Source organism: Aspergillus flavus, chromosome 8 (assembly GCF_009017415.1).
Source record: "Aspergillus flavus chromosome 8, complete sequence".
Taxonomy (NCBI): domain Eukaryota; kingdom Fungi; phylum Ascomycota; class Eurotiomycetes; order Eurotiales; family Aspergillaceae; genus Aspergillus; species Aspergillus flavus.
This window is the reverse complement of record NC_092403.1, coordinates 2,333,495-2,353,567: the sequence shown is the minus strand read 5'-3', so window position 1 is coordinate 2,353,567 and position 20,073 is coordinate 2,333,495. Positions and strand designations below refer to the sequence as shown.

Genomic DNA, 20,073 nt, shown 5'->3' with positions numbered 1-20,073 from the left:
AGATTAATACACAATGTCGATAGAGATGCAGCATCCACCAGTCCAGGGCTGTCTAGTCTCATTCCCTGCTCCGAACATTCTCCTCCTCACACTCAACCGGCCAAAGCAGCGCAATTCCATACCGCTCGCTACGAGCGCCGAGATACAGCGACTATGGGATTGGTTCGATCAGGAGTCTACTCTCCAGGTGGCAATAATCACAGGAACGGGAGAATCCTTTTGCGCCGGAGCTGATCTCAAAGGTGCCAACTGTCCTTACACTTCACCTCTTTGTCATTGTTGTAGCTCATCGATTTAACCTCTTCCTACAGAATGGAACGAACTCAATGCGCGCGGTGAAACGAATGAAATGACAGCACCCGGACTGGCCGGGCTCCCTCGCCGGCGAGGAGGAAAGCCAATTATCGCCGCCGTCAACGGATACTGTCTCGGAGGCGGATTTGAGATGATAGTCAATTGCGATATTGTCGTCGCCAGTGAGCGAGCTTCCTTCGGGCTTCCCGAAGTACAACGAGGAATTGCTGCTGTTGCAGGCTCTCTGCCTCGGTTGGTTCGGGTGCTGGGCAAACAGCGAGCTGCGGAGATTGCACTGAGTGGTCTGACTTTCCCTGCATCGCAGCTAGAGCGTTGGGGGTTGGTGAATCGCGTGGTGGAGCATGGTCAGCTAGTAGCCACGGCAGTGGAGATCGCAAGCGCCATTGCGAAGAATAGCCCGGACAGCATCCGCGTTACGATGGAGGGTCTCCATTACGCGTGGGAGATTGCCAGTGTGGAAGAAGGTAGTACCGCCTTGGTAGACCGGTGGTACCCTAAGCTCATGGCCGGGGAGAATTTTCACGAAGGCGTGAGAGCATTTGTGGAGAAACGGAAACCGAAGTGGAGAGCTTCTAACTTGTAATCTACCAAGGATTGAAATGGTGATTGATAGGGAATCTCTCGCCTAAGTGTCCCGAGCAAAATTGGATCAATACAGCCAAGACCGCCACCAAGACCACGATAAATTAATTAATCGTACTAAAAATCCACTAAGTCAGGCGGTCATTTCTTGTATCAATAAATTAGTATGTTAGGAGAGTACTACTCTGTAGAGGACTTGGCGGTTCTCTAAAACGTCGTTGTTACTATTTTTCTCTCGACATTCCTCTCCATGAGCTTTCATTCTACTAAATGGGTCCAGGATCCTGCAGAGATCATCTCTATATTTAACATGACATGGCTATCACCGTTGATCCTGCTCCCTACAGAGTACTGATCAGCTATACACCCTTATCTTGGCGTCTTTGTGTTTAACCGTACTGGAGAATACATGTTACAGTATTTGTACCCTAGAAAGATTTATCAGATACTAGGGTATTTCCGATGGGTCGGCCCACGGTTTTTTGGTAATAAATCCCGTACGGATTGTATCTTGGCGTCTTGGCCCGCATAAAATCCGAGTTGTCAAAAATAAAAAGAGAAAAGGAAAAAGGGAAGAAGAGCAGAAGACGAAGATTCCGTTCAGAGTCCACTGCTCTTGACTTTTCTCTGCGAGATCTTTTTACTCTTGGCTATGAATATATGCCATTTCAACATGACGATATGCAAATATTACACAACCATAATGTGTCTTATGCCAGTGTATAAATGATGCAGATTTTCAACGGCTAAGACGGATATCATTTTCCGCCTGGTATTATGATCAGGTGATGCGGGCACCCCTAATTCGCACGCCAGTATCAGAACTTTAGCTCCCTCACGAGTAAAAAGAAAAAAGAAACTGAAAATACCGTTTTGTAACTTGTTTACTGTTTCCTATTCTCAAGCGAGACATACCGTACATACATACCATATTTTCGTACTGTACAGGCTGTATTGTACCTGAACAGCATTGGGGCCCGACACTCTTCCACTGCGCAATTATGGGTCCCATCCGTTCATCGGACACGCGGATACGGAGTACATACACATACTCTGCTCTACTTGCGTCCAAGAGACATGTGGGAATCTGACTAGCCCACAGCCTCCTGCCATGGCGATCTCGGTCAGACTCTACAGAGTACCTGCAGGTACGGAGTTATTCAGGTTACTTTCCGGCTCGTCCGTCGGTGGAGGACAATGCTAGCACAACCTTGGTTGCTTAGTTATATAACTTGCGCCTTACCACTTCAGTGCGGTCCGGCTAGTCCAAAGCTCCAGCAACTTGAACGGCCGGCCGAGGTCTAACCCCTCTTCGTACCCTTATACCCCGCCAAGATTTCGAGTCCAGGTAGGCTGGGCTGCCGGAAGAATGGCTATACAGGTTGATGGTACACATAATCAAAGCCAACACAGAAATGGGTCTGTTGGCGAATCATCTGCCGGTCAGGCTGATGGTGACAGTTTCACATCATTTGAGGTCGTCGGCCTTGCAGCCGACGAGCCCACCACTCCCACTAGCATGAAGGAGGAAGTTTTGCTTATCTCATGGCTTATTGTGCTCTTGCGAACCCGCGATAGTGGTCAGGTCCAATATGAGTGGGCGTACAAGGGGCGAGATAATGGGGCTGAACAGGAGCCAGTAAAAGCATGTTTGTCGATGGGAGAATTATTGACAGGATTGCAAGATAGTGTCGGACAAGCCACGGCAGCAATTTCTCAACATGTTAAGACCGTCACGTCAAGTGAGTGTGCGACTGTGTCTAGCCCTGCCTCACTCCTGCTGAGTACGGGTTCCCTGTCGCAAACATCAGAAGATGTAAAAGATGAAGTGAGTGATGAAGTTTTCGTTGTATTTCAAGTACCTAACCGGTGCGGAAAAAGGGTGCAATTCACCTCGAGACACGCTTTGAGAATGGCCGACTCGCGATTCGCCCAGCTTGGCGCTCCGAAACGATGTTAGAATTCACAGTAACACAACACATCAAGTCGCTGGTCGACACTGTCAAGATGTGTCTGTCAAATCCCGATGCGTCCATTGAAGCCTGCCTTCGGCCAACCGCGAGTGATTTGGATGCGATATGGAAATGGAATCACGAACTTCCTCCCTCATACAACTTCTGCATGCACGATGTGATTTCCGAACAATCGAACAGATTCCCGGACAAGGTGGCGATCTCATCATGGGATGGCGAGTTGACGTATGGCCAAATCGAACAGTATTCCACATTTGTGGCAGGCTCGTTGAAAAAAATGGGTGTGGATGTACATGATTTCATACCGGTTTGCTTTGAGAAATCAAGGTGGACAATCGTCGCTGTACTTGCGGTGATGAAAGCAGGAGGAACTTTGGTGATGATGGACCCAACACTTCCGCTCGCTCGTCTGCAGAACATGGCTAAACAAGTCGGTGCGAAGGCAATGGTATCGTCCCGCAACCAGCATGAGCTGGCAACAACTATCATGTCAGACGGAAAGCACATCGTTGTGGAAGCAGACGCATTTGCACACCTGTCAAATTCGGAACCCCTTCCACAGTTGCCGGCAGTCCCCTCATCTGCCCTAATGTACATCATCTTCACTTCTGGCAGCACGGGTACGCCCAAAGGAGTCAAGATCTCTCACGAAACATATACAAGCAGCGCTTTCCCACGAGCCAAGGCTGTGGGTTATACGGAGGAGTCCAGGGTCCTCGATTTTGCATCCTACGCTTTCGATGTCAGTATCGACAGCATGCTTTTGACGTTGGCAAACGGCGGTTGCCTTTGTATTCCCTCCGATGAGGATCGACTGAACGATATTAATGAAGTGATACGAAGAATGAAAATCAACTACGCAGGTATAACTCCTTCTGTGGCCAGAATTCTGGAGCCTGATGTAATAGCATCGCTGAGTGCTCTTGGTCTGGGAGGAGAGGCAGCAGCAGCAACGGATGTGACGCGCTGGGGCCATGACACTAGGATTGTCATAGGTTACGGCCCCTGTGAGTGCACGATCGGATGTACGGTGAACAGCGATACTGCCACTGGTAGAGACTATATCTCTATTGGGACAGGAAACGGCGCAGCCATCTGGATTGCCGACCCTAACGACCACAATGTCTTAATGCCAGTCGGCGCTGTGGGCGAGCTACTCGTTGAAGGTCCGATTGTAGGACAGGGTTACTTGAATGATCCAGACAAAACCGCAGCGGCTTTCATCCACGACCCAGCTTGGCTTGTCTCTGGCCACAATGGCTACGCTGGTCGTTCGGGGCGTCTGTACAAGACTGGAGACCTTGGAAAGTATGATCCGGACGGATCTGGGGGCATCGTCTTTGCTGGGAGAAAAGACACACAAGTCAAACTGCGTGGACAACGTGTCGAGTTGGGCGAAATCGAAAGCCAGCTTAACGCCAGACTAACTGCAGAAATCACCGTGATTGTGGAGGTGATTAAGCCTCAGTCTTCTGGGGGTCAGCCCACGTTGGTGGCATTCCTTGCGTCCCAGTCTACGAAGAAGAATGGTGATACCGAAATAAAGTCAGCAGAGCTATCCGACGACCTGCGCAAAACGCTGTCCAAAGCCGATGCAGAGATAGCAAAGGTTTTGCCGCGTTATATGGTGCCAAACGCATATATTTCGGTCAATTACATTCCGGTTTTAATTTCGGGAAAGACGGACCGCAAACGGCTCCGTGAATTCGGCGCCACAGTAGACTTACAACAGTTGGATCAAGGCACAAACAACGGGCCAGCACGGGAGTTAACGGACCTTGAGCAACGGTTGCGCCACGGTTGGGGCCAAGTATTGAAACTAGATCCCGAAGGCATTCGGCCTAACGACAATTTCTTCGCACTCGGTGGTGACTCCCTGGCGGCCATGAGACTTGTGTCTGTCTGCAGAGCGGAGGGTCTCGATCTCAGTGTCACTGGCACCTTTGGCCACCCTACCCTCTCAGCGATGGCCAGTGTCGTCAGCATTGTCGACTCAAAGGCAAAGACAGAAACACCGCCATTTTCAATGATCTCTCAAGCTGTCGAGAGCGCCTGTCTGGAAGCATCAGAAGCCTGCGGATCAGATCCTGCATCCGTCGAAGACATCTACCCTTGTACACCCACGCAAGAGTCGCTTTTCACCTTCTCGCTCAAGTCAGTCAAGCCATATATTGCCCAGAGAGTCGCACGCATTCCCTCACACATCAGTTCTGATGCTTGGAAAAAGGCATGGGGTGAGGTTGTCGCGGCAAGCCCCATCCTGCGCACTCGAGTGGCCCAGCTGCAGGAACGTGGTCTTCAGCAAGTCGTGCTAAAGGAAACTATCTCCTGGAGGTCTTCATCCGATCTTGTACAGTACCTAGAGACTGATCGGAAGGAGAGAATGAGTCTTGGAGAAAGTCTAGCTCGATACGCCATAGTTAGCGATCCACAGACTGAGACGAGGTATATGGTCTGGACGATTCATCACGTGGTCTACGACGGGTGGTCAGAGCCAGTAATACTTAAGAATGTCAGTGATTCCTTGCAAGGCCAGTCGATTGAAACCCAGGCTCAAATCAGAGACTTCGTCAAATGGGTACGCAATACAGATGAAGTTGCCATGCAGGAATTCTGGAGACGGGAATTAAAAGGCGCGGTCGGACCTCAATTCCCTCGATTGCCCACGAGAGACTACTTGCCCGTTCCGAATGCCATGGTCGAACGTCAGATACCGCTCGAGACAGGTTCCGGTTGGCCTTTCACACTGGCAACACTTATTCGCGGTGCCTGGGCCCTTGTAGCGTCGCAGTATACAGGGAGCGACGATGTTGTGTTCGGCGAAACACTCACCGGGCGAGACATTTCGTTGCCAGGAGTGGAAAGCATTGTGGGCCCATTGATTGCAACAGTACCTATCCGCGTACGTATACCTCGAACCAGCTCAGTCGAATCTTATTTGCGGGATGTGCAGCAAAGCGTTGTGGCCCGTACCCCGTATCAGCATATGGGGATGCAAAACATTCGGAAGGTCAGCCAAGACGCGCAACATGCATGTGAAGCTGGTACAGGCTTGGTCATCCAGCCAGAGCCGGAGTATGTGGGCAGCGAACTTGGCTTTGAGCTCGGAGACGTCGTACGTGAAGCGCTGCATTTCAACCCGTATCCGCTTATGTTAGGCTGTGGTATCCGAAAGGGTGGTTTCAGAATATGCGCAAATTTCGATAGCTCCTTGGTGGAGATCCCACAAATGGAACGAATCCTCGCGCAGCTCGAAATGGCTTGCTTGCAATTGACAAAAGGCCTCTCTAGAAGGGTAGACGAGATATCCTGCTTGCCCGAGGCGGAACTGGATCTGATTTGGCAATGGAATCAAATTGCTCCCTTGTCCTTGGATGAATCGTCCGGAAGGCTTCGAGCAAACACAAACATCAAGCAAGGATCGGTTTACCCACCTACGGTGGTTTCCTGGGTGTGCGACCCGAGGAACCCGTCGTTGCTATCGCCAATCGGCTGTGTTGGCGAGCTCTGGCTCGAAGGCGCTTTCCTTTCAGGAGATGCCATTGAATCCCCCTCCTGGCTCGTGGCTGGCAGCTCCAATTTTAGAGGCCGGACGGGAAGAGTGCAGCCGACTGGAGACATGGTTAATTTACAAGAGGATAGAAGCTTAGTATTTGTTGGCCGAAAGGAAAATGTTGTGCCAGTTCACGGGCATGCGGTGGATATCGCCGATGTCGAATCTCACTTTTCAAAGTACCTCCCACCAAATGTTCGTGCTGCGGCTGCCGTCTTCCAACCATCTTCAGATGACACCCACTCTGTGACAGAACAAGAGCTGGCCGTATTCATAGAGCAAGAGCCTTTTGAGCAAGACAGTGTTGAGCTCCTATCGGCGCAATATGACATCACTTGTGAGGGTTCAGACACGCAAAACCTCTCGACGTCTGTTCGTGCCACAATTTCCGTTAGTCTTCTCGTTGCACTGAAGCGACTCAGCAAGTTTATGCAAGACTCCCTTCCATCATACATGGTGCCCTCAGCCTACGTTGTTCTTGACAAATTGCCCACTGATGTGGGTGAAGTCAACCACAGTTTGCTCAAACAGCTAGCCTCGAATATTCCTAAACACGTACTCACCCAACTTCGTGAAGCCTTCCAGCAGGCCTGGACGAAGAACTTAGGGCAAACTAATATGTCCCTTCCAGAGAGTATCCTGCGGTCCGCCTGGGCAAAGATACTAGGAATCAGTCCCGAGAAGATTGATGTCGACGATAACTTCTTCCGCCTGGGTGGTGATTCCGTTTTAGCGATGAAACTGGTCTCAAGCCTTCGTGCACAGGGGCACAGTTTGTCAGTGGCTGACATCTTCCAACACATGCGTCTTGGTGATGCAGCTAAAGTATTGAAACTGGGCCAGGTATCGCAACAGAAAGTCCAGCCTTACAAGGCTTTCTCGACTCTGGGCCATTTGGATGTAGAGCAGTTCTTGTCCGAAATTGTCCGGCCGAAGCTTGCTGATGTTACGTGGTCCATCCAGGACGTATGTCCGGTGACAGACTCCCAAGCACTCGACGTCAGAGCTACCATCCAGGGACCGCGCACCTCGATACAATATACTATGTTGTATCTGGACAAAAGCATCGATCGAGAGCAATTGTTCCGCGCCTGCAACGACCTGGTCAAGACTCACGACATTCTGCGCACTGTCTTCATCGAACACGAATCTATTTTCTACCAGGTTGTGTTGAATGAGTTGGAAGTTCCTGTAGCCATGCACCAAGCTGATAAGGATCTTGGTCCATACATCAAGGATCTTTGTACATCACACACAGAATCCTTCCACCTAGGATCGTCCTTCTTCAAATTGCTCCATGTCGAGGGCAACGATGGCCAAGAATGCCTCATCTTAGGTCTTTCACACGCTCAGTACGACGGAATGTCTCTGCCTAGGCTGCTACAAGATCTGGAAACTTTGTACACTGGCGGAAAGATTGTCGACTTCGAGCCGTTCTCAGCATACATTGCACGGATTTCTGATGAGGATGTCCAAACTAAAGCAATCAACTACTGGCGCAACCTTTTGAACGGGTCATCCCTATCTGTTCTGGAGGGAACGTCAGTACAGCCTACAGACAAAGCCATATTCCATACTAAGCCCGTCGATGTCTCCCAGCCCCTCGACCTCGACGAGGTCACGACTGCGAACTTGCTCACCGCAGCTTGGGCACTGGTACTGGCACGCCGTCTCCAAAAACCCGACGTGACATTCGGTGGCGTGACTTCAGGCCGAAATATCGACCTCGCAAATGTGGAAAATGTAATGGGTCCCTGCTACCAATTAACCCCGATTAGAGTCGCGTTCCAGTCACAGTGGACCGCGATGGATCTACTGCGCTTTGTTCAGAGGCAAAGCGCCGAATCTGCAGCTCACGACTTCCTCGGATTCAATAAGATCTCCAAGAAATGCACGCAATGGTCATCGGAAGCAACATGTTTTGACTCCCTTGTCCATCATCAGGACTGGGATGATTTTGACACCATGCCTTTTGCCGGGGGAACTTGCAAGGTTGATATTCTGAACCCAGATGGGGATGCCCCTTATCCTTTGAAGGTTGTTTCGTTTGTCCGTGGTGGGCAATTGAATGTCGGAGTCGCTGGAAGTGAAAGAGATGCGGCGTTCGTGGACGCAGCCCTTGATGAGTTGGCTGCCACGGTCAAGGAGCTGGCGACGCGTCCGTCGGAGCACGTGTTGATTGACGGTCACATGTTCTAGACCCAAGACTGGTCAAAGTCGCCGATACCTCCCTCGACATTGGTTCATGGATAACGATTTCATTTGGTTCTTTTTGCATGTATTTCTCTTAGGAGTCGATTTTCTTGTTATATCCTAGTAGTATATCATTAGAAATGTCAAATCCAGCTCTAAAACAAATGTTCTTGGCACCTCCCGCTGTTTTCCCCAAAAGTCACGGGACAGTGTATAATGAGGTCATATTGGACAGACCTGTATATTAAGAGTCTGTTGGAGGAAGTCATTGTGCCATAGCTAAAGATTTATGACTCGAACTTAAGTCACCATTATTATCGTTGTATTTTACCTACCGTAGAAGTGCGAGAATAGGGCTAGTTGTTAAGATATATTTTCTGTCCGTGCAACCCTAAAATACATACGGCCATATAGCTGTACCTTTAGTTTTGGAGGTTTTGAACAATTCAGCTGAGATATTCGGGACTTGTACAACGTATTCAATGATTACAATAAGAATTGTGTAAATAAATTCTTACTGTTCTTTCTTTTGTACCTCGGTGATTGAGCTGTCAAGCCAAGCGGCTTGAATCTTCAACCACGCAAGGTACATAGATTTTACCACCGCCGAGCTATGGTAGAGATGAAGGCTAGACTGTACTTTTCTCTCATTGTCTTGCAAAACATAAAAACCACAAATTGAAATATTATAATATATAGATTTAAAAAAAGGTGCCGCTATTACAAATATGTAGAAAGTCTATCCGGGGAATAATTTAAAAACAGTCTCTGCAGATATGCAATCAAAATGGTCCAAAAATCGCAACAATGGTTTATCCGGCACAATCCACGATCACGTGGCCACTGTTTGATGCATGACGTTTGCTCTGTAGCTGTCCGACCTTTCGAGCAACTCCTCGTGCGATCCGCGATCAATGCATTTACCCCCTTCAATCAAGAAGATGACATCTGCTGCTCTAATTGTGTGAAGACGATGGGCGATAGCAATGACAGTAATGCCCTTTGCGGCCTTTTCGAGTCCGTCTTGCAGTAGCTTCTCCGATTCAGCGTCCAAAGCGCTGGTCGATTCATCGAGAATCAGAAGCTTAGGCTTCCGAACAAGGGCCCGAGCAATAGACAACCTCTGCTTCTGACCTCCCGAGAACTGGCTACCATTAGGTCCGCAAAGAGTCTTGTAGCCCTCTGGCAGCGCCTCTATAACGTCGTGGATGTTGGCAAGCTTGCATGCCTCTTTGATTTCCTCGATAGTCGCTTCATGCCCTGGTCTAGCACCAAGGCCAATGTTGAACTCAATACTGCCCTCAAAAAGCACGCTTTCTTGTGGCACAAGAGCGATAGAGTCGCGGAAGTCAACGCCTCGGTGCCTGGTAACGTCGACGCCATCGATCACGATGGATCCGGTTTCGGGCGTGTACAACCGTTCAACCAGCGAAATGATGGTTGATTTACCAGCACCGCTTGGTCCGACAAGGGCGCAGAATTGCCCAGGACGAATATCGACGTCTAAGCCCTTTAGTACCTTAATGTCCGGCCGAGCCGGGTATGCGAAATGGATATTGCGAAGCTGTACGCTCGAAGCCCGGTTGTTACCAGACACGTACACCGATTTTGTTTCAGCTGTCTCAACGTCTTTCTCCTCAGAAGAAGAGATAGTGGGTGAACGAGATGGTACGCGTCCTTGCATCTTGTCCGACCCAATCTCAATCAGACCCAAGATCCTTGCCATCGCCGCTCGGGCGGCGGAAAGCTCCGGTGCAAGGGCAAACATCTGACTCCAGAGCAGTGCGCTGACCAGGAGCGAGAATACTACAATCAGGAACTGTGTTTGCGTGTAGTTGCCATTGATGATCTGCTTTGAACCCCACCAATAGGCCAACGCATTGACACAGTTGCCAAGGAAGTAAGTCATTGCCTGCCAGAGACTTGCATGAAGAGTGACTTGAAATGTCTCCTTGCGGGGTCCTTTTAGGGATCGTCGGTAAGTTCTCAAAGTGTCCTCTTCAAGAGAAAGGGATGCAATTGTCTTGATCGACGTGACTGCCTCTACACCAATGTCAACTGACTTGGTGTATGCGTTCTCGTGGCGTTCCTCGAATTTGCCAAGGACGTGAAGTTCCATAAGACCGGCTCCAAGCAGGAGTGGTACTAAAGCCAGGCAAACCAATGCGATTCTCCAGGCAATAATATGAGTTAAAATGATTGCTGCAATAAGGTTGACGGTGATAGAGAACAACGTTCCAATGACGGAGCCGCTCAGTCCCGCCAAGGCATTGCCGTCTCGAGTAATGTAGGAGAGGAGCAAGGCAGGTGACCGACCATTAGATTGATGCCACTGGAGATCTTGCTCAAACAGTGAGCGGAATGACAAGACTCTGACTGTAAAGACGATTTTCTCTGATACCCAGCCAAACCCGGTCCAGCTAACCAGGTTCGCGAAAAATTCGATAATGGCAAGTACGAAGAACATAAGCCCGAAGAAGTTTCCTGCGCTCCGAATATAGCTTTCACTGTGACAGGGATTCAAACTTCCGACAGTGTTTCCGAAAATCACGGCTTCGCCAGAGAAGGCACCGCCGACAATGCTAGAACCTAGAAGTGCGAGGAAAATGAAAAGCAGATGGGGTCTCAATGTGGGCGCATACCCGCGCAACAAAGCCCACATAGATTTCTTAGGGGTTTCAGGCTCTTCTTCCTCTTCAGCGGGTTCAGCAGGCTCGGTGACTGGAGCTGCACTTGCTAAGACTTCTTTTTTCTCGGCAGTTTCCAGACCATCTTTCGAGACACTACTTTCCTCAATACCAGCGTCAGATAAAGAGGCTTGGTCAGACTTGCTGACGTTGTCTGCGCTAGCTGTCTTTTCTTTCTTGCCGGGGGCGGAACCCAAAGTTTGCAGATTGACTAGGTCAGCGTACGCTCCGTTCTTAGCCATTAATGTCGCATGATCACCCTGTTCAACGATATGTCCCTTGTGCATAACAATAATATTGTCGGCGTTGGTAATTGTGGACAGACGATGGGCAATTGTGATCATAGTTCTACCAGTGGCAATATTTGAGATGGCCCGCTGAATACGCTGCTCACTCCTTGAATCGAGAGAGGCTGTGGCCTCATCCAATATAAGTACCGCAGGATCCTTGATGAGGGCCCTAGCAAGGGAAACGCGTTGCTTCTGGCCACCACTGATCAGTCGCCCACTTGAACCGACAAGTGTACCGTAACCATACTGCAGTGCACTGATGAAGCCATCTGCATCAGCAAGCGTCGCAGCCTTTCGCACCAGGTTGACAATTTCAACAACTTCCGAGCCTCGTTTCTCTGCCGCAGCCATGAGATCCACACCTTCCCTGACTTCTGCTGCCAGATCTGTGAGGCCGGTGCTAAGAAGTGTCGTCCTCAGATGAGCATGACTGGGATTGCTCGAATTGATCAAGCCATGTGCGATGTTTTCCAAAAGCGACCGATCGAGCAGCGACGGCTCCTGCTGCACCAGACTAAGGAAGCTTCTCAAATCACGGGTGTTGACCTCACGAAGGTCATGGCCGTCGAAGAGGACCTGCCCCTCCGTGGGATCGTACAGCCTTGTAACCAAACCGGCGATGGTTGACTTCCCACTTCCAGACAGACCAACAAGGGCAGTATGCTTGTTGGCCGGGATGGAAAGGCTGATCTGGTCAAGCACTGTGATCTCGGGACGTGAGGGATAAGTGAAAGAGACATTTTTGAATTCGAATCCACCTTCTGCCTGTGAGAGGCGAATGCCGGACTCTGTAGTAGCATCAATTTGCGGCTGACGGTCGATGTCTGCACGCAGCTTTTGGTATGAGGCAACGGCTGCCGTGAATAGGTGGAGGAATGGAGCAACCTGACTCAGAAGCAAGGTAGCTTCAACGAGGACGAAAATCACTGTAAAAGTAGCGCCAACGGTGGCACCAGCAGTGTCCGAGCCTACTGCATCCGCAACACGTCTACTACCTTGCCAGAATGCCAGACCATTCGCAGAATAGGCGATAAAATACAGGAATCCAGATTGTATACCCACGGCGGCGGCCTTCTTCAAGCCTTCCTGCTCTGAAGCCTTGAGCGCCTTGGAAAACTTATCTTCCAGTCGGTAGCTCGCGCCAAAGGCTTGCACCACGACGGTGTTGGAGAGCGCCTCGGAAGCGATTGATGCGGCAGTCGCGGAATAATCCGACATACGTCCAGAGTATTTTTCAATATAATGGCTTCCAACAAATGACATCAGGAAGTAGGCGGGAACTAATGAAATCAACATTGCTGCCAGCCGGTAGTCTTTGATGAAAGCAACGACATATGCCGTGATGAAAAACGATAAGGTCGATAAGCATATCCCCACTTTCTCCGACGTGCCAGATCGAATCGCCTGGATATCGCCATTAAGCCGAGATGCAAGTTCTCCCGGAGGTAGATCATCGAAGAATGAAGGTTCTTGTCGAAGCAAGTTTTGAAGATACGTTTCCCGCAGTCTCTGCGCTAGCCGAGCGCCGTTCAAGCTCCAGCAGGAAAGATGAATATAAATCGCAACGAATTGAGCAATGGCCAGATACACAATGATCAGGATTTTGCCGTTAATGTCATGTTGATAATCGGCATCGGAACCCGTCGATTCGGTTTCATCACACGTTACGGCGTTGAAGTCGTCTAACAGTTGACCGAAAAGAATAGCGATTAATGGGAAGGGGACACCGGACGCTGCTGAAGCTACCATACCCAACAAAAGCCTCCCTATGTCGACTTTCGAAGGATTACCGGCCAGCAGTAGGCTGGGGTAGCCTGCAAGCTTTTTGCCGAGCTTCATAATGACCCGGCGTCGACAATTCCCCTTGGCAACCTTATGATCGTCGTTGTCGTGTGCTTGGCTTGCAAAATTGTCGTTGGGGTCATTGATCTTCGGAGGTTCGTCGACAACGATGTAGGAAGGAGAAAATATATGGGTCACCTGGGAGAAAAATGCACACACATGTCAAGGAACTCTCAATTTGAGTCCGAGGTCGCAAAGGAAAAGTGATCACCGAGACAAGGTGACTTATTCCTGGTGATGCCTGAGGGCCTGAAGGTGTCTCGTCAAGTGGGGACCGGCGTATCGTTACGTAAGATTATCAGATTGATAAAAATTGTAAGAGAAAATTTCAACCACGGGTTAGGAGTCGGAGACAACCGGTATAGGAAACCAACATGCCGGCTTGGATCCACTGACTGCGTCGAGAACAGAATCAAAAAAAAAAAAAAAAAAAGAATTAAAATATGAATCAATTTATTAATGAATGATACGTAAGTCTGACCGTATCCTAACTTACCGGTGTTCATGATCCAGGTATCAGTACAATACGGGGCCCCCACAAGGCGTATCGTATGTATGGAACGTCATACGAGTCATTGGAATACCCTAATGTATGTCTATTGACTAACAGATTACAGGATTGTGTCGGCGATATTAAGCAAGGCAGTCGGGTCACTGGCTGTCTACGGAAAGTTTCGGTATTGGAAAATATTTGGTACAGCCGCCCTAGTAGCTAGAAAAAAGCTCTGCCAACCTTTCCCCCCCTTGCGTGTAAGGATATTGGCCAGTGTTTACGAATCTTTCCCACGCGGTCTCCGCCACGACCAATAGCTCCATCAAGGTGGATAAGGCATGGTCCGATCGTTCTCCGGTGTGGTCTGCTAGGTTTGCCTTAGTCGCGAAGACATCCAACTTGAAAAACGGTGCCCAGGAAGCTTGTCCCACGAAGATCTCACAACTTCTGTCTCAACTCGCAGCAATCTCTTCCTACCAGAGTGTAGTAGAGTGCATTTTCTACTCTCAACATGTTGTCTTCGTGGCAGAAGAAGTTCCTTGAGAAATCGGATGGCCCAACCGAGGCTAATCCGAACCCTCCGGAATATGGGACCAATGAAGATATCCATCCAGGCTCAAAACGCCCAGAAGAAGTGGTTAATGATGATGTTTCAAGGGAAGATGTGCCTGATGATACAGCTCAGGATGGCGTAGCGCAAGCTGAAGCCATCACATTAACATGGAACAAATGGTCCCTGGGATCGGCCTACATCCTGTGAGTTTTAAGCAGGTACCTTTGAGGGTACGGCAACTGATTAAGTGACAAATAGCATGTGGCTTCTATACTTTGTGAATGCCTTTCAATCTTCAATTACTGGGAACTTATCGGCCTACGTGACTAGTGGATTCGAATCACACTCCTTGATTCCGACCATTAGTGTCGTCTCCAGCGTCATGTCCGCCGCAACTTATATGCCACTTGCGAAAATTTTGAACCTGTGGGACCGATCCATTGGTTTCCTAGTCATGGTTTTATTCTCCATTCTTGGCTTGGTATTGTCTGCAACATGCTCAAATATCGCAACGTACTGTGCAGCCCAGGTAGGTCAAGTTCTAATTTTACATACGCGACAAAAGACTTACCACCCTAAAGGTGTTCTACAGTATCGGCTTTGCCGGTTTAATTTTCAGTATCGATGTTATCACAGCTGATACATCATCGCTGCGCCATCGAGGTCTTGCGTACGCATTTACTTCCTCGCCTTATATCATCACGGCATATGCAGGTTCGGCAGCTTCTGAGCACTTCTACGAGTCAAACTGGCGATGGGCATACGGCTGTTTTGCCATTGTTCTGCCTGTCGTTGCCTTCCCGATGTTCTGTCTCCTTCGGTACAACCGCCACCTGGCAAAGAAGAACGGCCTCCTGAAACCGAGGGAGAAGAGCGGCAGGACATTGATGCAGAGCATCATCCACTACATCATCGAATTCGATCGTAAGTTCTCATGCTCTGGCCACGAAAGGCATTAAACTAATGATTGTAGTTCTGGGTACCTTCCTTCTGGCAGCCGGTCTCGTTCTTTTCCTCCTCCCCTTCACTATCGCCGGCTCCGCGGAAGATGACTGGGCATCTGCTCATATCATCGTTATGCTTGTTGTCGGTTTCGTCGTCCTGATTGCCTTCGGTCTTTCCGAACGCTACCTCGCCCCGGTGCCCTTCCTTCCATACGAAATCCTTCTCTCCAGAACGGTTTTGGGTGCTTGTCTTATCGATGTTACCTACCAAGTTGCATACTATTGCTGGTTCGACTACTTCACATCATACCTACAGGTCGTCTATGGCACCAGCATTGCAACCGCTGGATACATTAGCAGCATTTTCGACGTAGTTTCCGGAGTTTGGCTTTTCGTTGTGGGTTTCTTGATCATGAAGACGGGTCGCTTCCGCTGGCTGATCCAGGGTGCCGTGCCTCTTTATCTGCTTGGAGTGGGCCTGATGATATACTTCCGCAACCCAAGCTGGTCCGTGGGCTACACGATCATGTGTCAGGTCTTCCTTGCCTTTGCCGGTGGTACGATGATTATTTGTCAACAGGTTGCCGTGCAGGCCGCTGCCGACCACAACCACGTCTCCTCGGCTCTTGCCTTCCTCAACTGCTTTGGTAACATCGGTGGTGCGATCGGCGGTAGTATCTCTGGTGCTATCTGGACTCACACCTTGCCTGACGCATTGAAGCGTCTTCTGCCTGACTCCATCAAGAGCGACTGGGAATCGATCTATGATGATCTTGACGTTCAACTGAGCTACGAAAGAGGCACGCCTGAACGACAGGCCATTGCCCTTGCTTACGCCAGCTCGCAGAAGAACATGTTGATTGCGGGAACGGCTATCATGGCCCTGTCGCTTATCTGGATGTTCGTCCTGAGAGACATTAAGCTTACGAAGCAGCAATCCAAGGGTATTCTGTTCTAGATTATGCTTTTTGCTTGCCGATGTCAGCAACAAAAAGCGAATCTGATGAGAATCTTTTGTACCGTGGATACGGACTATGGAACTATCCAAAGATGAGGGTTTCTAGGAGGTTAAGAGAGAATTGCTTGAAGTTTCTGAATTTTTTGTTTAGGAGATACCAGTCTATATAACGGGCGAGGAGGTGGTGATTCTCAGCAGGGTTGGAAGGAATAAAGATATCCAAGGAGTACCGCCTATTAGTGATAGACCTAGCTTAATGTAATATCGCGCGACGCCACTCATGACTTTGACCTTCGTTCTTTCCTTTGCATCCCCTCCGATTTCCTTGTAAAATCGGAGGTAAATCTCTAGCAGTTAGTATTAGAAGTCTAACGGATGTAGTATATAGGATGCTGATAGACTTTGTTGATGAAGTGTACGGTGGCTACTAGAGAACAGTATAATTCTTCTTACCACACCATTATACAACACATTCTCATTTCCCGACGAGGCTGCTGCCATATCTGTACCTGCATATATGCTATGTGCCCCAGGAGCCGGTTTCTCGCCAAGTCTCCATCTCCGATCGGTAGGACTATAGAACGCAGGCAGGATTGCCGGCGACATCGGTAATTGATGGAAGGAGCGCATATGGCCCACCATGATGGATTACGAGGCCCAAGCTGGCGTATATCCGGGCGAGGATAACTATTGGAGTACTCTTAATCTCCTATAGCTGCTTGGCTCACCGGCCCACCTCAACCTGTGGCAAAACGCTCTTCTACATGAACATTTGTGATATTGACCTGGAAATCAACTTGGTAAATCATTACTGAAAGCGGTATATCTTGCCAATTTGACAAGCAAACCAAGAGATCGAAGAACGGCTATGCCGAGATACTTAGTGTGGTGTTACGACTCTTAGCGCTGCAATCTAACTAATGGAAGTTACAGACCGAGAACCTATCTCGCACAAGACTTCTTAGTGATCCTTGGGAAAGCTTAGGCTTTCGTAGAAAGTCATACGGAACACATTCCAGTATACATGCCCAAGCTCAGCCTAAAAGATCTATGAGGTCGACTAGCGTGCGATTGATAAATATCAGACTTCCACCACGCAGACTAATTCACTCGGCTCAATCTTCCTCGTGTGGTATGGTGGCGGTCAGAAGCGATTGCCATTTAACCCTATCAGATGATCAGATAACTTTCACGGTTACATCTGCTGTTGCTGTACGACACGGTACGGGAATGGACCCACCCGTCTGGTATTTTACGATGGGGCCAGTCCGTATTTTATCTTTCGCCGGACCACATTTGCAAAAATACCAGTGGATCGATAATACTAGTGCATTTTACAACGACACATGGATGCGGATGTCTCATTTTCCTTGGTAGTATTGCGCCCTAAAGGAAGTTAGGTAATGACACCAAGAACCTCTCTGGACTTTTACTATAACCATAACGTTATGAATTGCCATGGTGGGCTTGGCCCGCTGTTTCTTGCCTCTGGCCTCACCCGGATGATGAATCTACCGTTCGTTCATCTTATCAATCAGTTTCTAAAGGATGAATCCCCCGTCGGTTCCCCATCCATGTATCCACTGCATGACGCGGTGGGTTTCTTTCACATGGAACGTTGGGGTCTGTGACGGCCTGGCCGGCAGTTTTTCAATGTCTCTTCCGTTGGAGATATTAGAGTAGTAACCAGGCGATATCACTCTATGTAAACTGGATAACCATCTCTCCTGCCAGCTCGATTAGGTGCACTGCAATAGTGGTATCTTTTGCACACCACTTTTACTTAGTATAAGAACAAAAGTAGCTATAACAACATATGTATGCTAATGCTTACGCATGGCCTTCTCACTTCAACATTACTATTCTAGCAGCCTTAGACAGAGCCTTTAGATAAAATATGTATTCTATTAAGATAATAACATGCTTGAATCCATAGTGAGAGCTTGATAATCATTAAATTTATTAACACAATTGTGGAGAAGAAATTGTTAAGAAATCACACCGCTTAGGCAGTCAACATATAGCTAACATTATATCAATAAGCAATAAACCTATAGATCTCACTATGTTAGGAGACAGGAAACTAGTTTAATTTCTATTCTATTAATTGTATTGGATAAAGGTGTGTCATTTCTTGCAATGCATGGCCAGCTTCAACAAGAGCATTCAAACTGGAAAGAATATTGCACTAAGAGCTAGTCTGGTCGTTGACAGCCAACATATACAACGATAATACCAAACTGTTTCATGTGGGAATCACACAGTACATTCCACGGACCATAAATCCTCATCCGTATAAATGATCGGGAAATTTTGGGTAGCAGCTTACATGGTAAGACCGTAATGCGTGATGATGATTTTCAGGTTGCGGAATGTCCGTGTGTCGTTGTTGAACGAGCACGCCGTCATCTTCTAGGGTGCGCTTCCTCGCTGCTCGCAGCTTTCATCTACTCTCGCGGTCCTCTCTCTAAGCCTGTTCGACGGCTTCTTTCATATTGCTCAATTGATCCTCCACTTCGTCGTGTAGAGCCTTTTGCACGTTTTGGAACGTCTTAATACACTCCCCCGTGGCAAACGAGGCTGGGCCGTTTCGCCACTTGTGTTGGGCTGCGATATAGCGTCCGTTCCCCTTCGAGTGGATACCGGGGAACCATAGGTCCGTGTGGCTTTTCCCCGTAAGTTGCTGTCCATGATTATCGCCGTTATACACATTCTCGCTCACAGCGGTGCACAGCTCTTGTACATGAGCTGGGGTGAGGTCGGCTTGAAGGAAATGCCGCCTGTTAGTAACCCAGAGCCGAATGATATTTTGGCGACAGTTAGAAAGCTCTGTGTCCCGTCTTGACACTATGAGCTGCTAGCTGAGTTGTTAATTGTACCGCATGCCAGGTTTTGTAAGTTGTGATAAGTGTCTTGACCGAGATCAGAGCGCTGTCACATAACTGCAAGGCAGTGACGCTTTGTAGTACCTGTTGTACATCGCATAGATTATGGTCCCTGGTTCCACAAGGAGCATTGATTCATCGTTCCCATTGCATGTTTGGGATACTAACTAGCGGAATATAGAAATAGACATAGTCCTCAAGTGGTTCGGACTCAAGTATCATCCCCGCAGACGAGAAATTCCGGGTTGTTCGGATATTAGCTGTGTAGGCCAGCGCCTAGAATGAATGCGTGAGGCACGCCTCAACTTGGCTTGCTGGCAAATTTATAGATAAGCCGCTTTTGGGGCACCCCGGAAATCATGAGTTGGCTGAATGGCAAGACCGCAGACTTAAACGCATAGTCTTGGGGCCTGTTGGAAAGGGACTCTATGTGATTGCAGCTTATCATCTAGCTCACAAGCTCTGTACGCTCCTGCATATTTCCAATATCGTTGAAACGGCGCACCTCCTTACTTTGATGAGGGCATATTTCATGAAAATATCACTCCTCAATTAATTTGAATGGTGTTCTTGCGGAAACAGTAATTAACTCTCTCCAGTTACTTGACCGCATTGTTATCTCTCCAAGCAGCGCTGCAGCAGGGAGCCCCTTAGGAGAGTACTGGATGTACTCCGTGACACGCATATTCGCTCCCAACAAGCTTGAAGACCCTGTCTGGGCTTCAAGCACAATTGCCACATTATGCGGTGAATCTATTTCGAACAAATCCCTCAATGCAGGCTGGGAAGATGTGGATATGTTCTC

The 20,073-nt window shown here is 48.8% G+C and overlaps 5 protein-coding genes across 5 annotated transcripts; 3 read left to right on the top strand and 2 right to left on the bottom strand.

The window, feature by feature from the left end:
- Nucleotides 1–13: 13 nt before the first annotated feature.
- On the top strand, nucleotides 14–898 carry F9C07_13171 (enoyl-CoA hydratase/carnithine racemase; the record flags this gene model as incomplete). Its single annotated transcript, XM_041295811.1, has 2 exons — nucleotides 14–242; nucleotides 312–898. 2 exons carry the CDS (start codon nucleotides 14–16, stop codon nucleotides 896–898), a joined length of 816 nt encoding a protein of 271 aa, XP_041151000.1.
- An 867-nt stretch (nucleotides 899–1,765) lies between these two features.
- F9C07_2175396 (uncharacterized protein) lies at nucleotides 1,766–7,953 on the top strand. Its single transcript, XM_071509372.1, has 3 exons — nucleotides 1,766–2,692; nucleotides 2,791–7,580; nucleotides 7,654–7,953. Exons 1-3 carry the CDS (start codon nucleotides 2,267–2,269, stop codon nucleotides 7,694–7,696), a joined length of 5,259 nt encoding a protein of 1,752 aa, XP_071367445.1. The 5' UTR covers nucleotides 1,766–2,266; the 3' UTR covers nucleotides 7,697–7,953.
- A 1,495-nt stretch (nucleotides 7,954–9,448) lies between these two features.
- On the bottom strand, nucleotides 9,449–13,432 carry F9C07_13173 (ABC multidrug transporter SidT; the record flags this gene model as incomplete). Its single annotated transcript, XM_041287794.1, has 1 exon — nucleotides 9,449–13,432. One exon carries the CDS (start codon nucleotides 13,430–13,432, stop codon nucleotides 9,449–9,451), a length of 3,984 nt encoding a protein of 1,327 aa, XP_041151002.1.
- A 1,007-nt stretch (nucleotides 13,433–14,439) lies between these two features.
- On the top strand, nucleotides 14,440–16,383 carry F9C07_13174 (putative siderophore iron transporter mirB; the record flags this gene model as incomplete). Its single annotated transcript, XM_041295813.1, has 4 exons — nucleotides 14,440–14,684; nucleotides 14,740–15,010; nucleotides 15,063–15,405; nucleotides 15,455–16,383. The coding sequence occupies 4 exons, from the start codon at nucleotides 14,440–14,442 to the stop codon at nucleotides 16,381–16,383; spliced, it is 1,788 nt and encodes a 595-aa protein (XP_041151003.1).
- Nucleotides 16,384–18,850: 2,467 nt separating this feature from the next.
- On the bottom strand, nucleotides 18,851–19,363 carry F9C07_2111019 (uncharacterized protein; the record flags this gene model as incomplete). Its single annotated transcript, XM_071509071.1, has 2 exons — nucleotides 18,851–19,163; nucleotides 19,353–19,363. 2 exons carry the CDS (start codon nucleotides 19,361–19,363, stop codon nucleotides 18,851–18,853), a joined length of 324 nt encoding a protein of 107 aa, XP_071367444.1.
- Nucleotides 19,364–20,073: the final 710 nt, after the last annotated feature.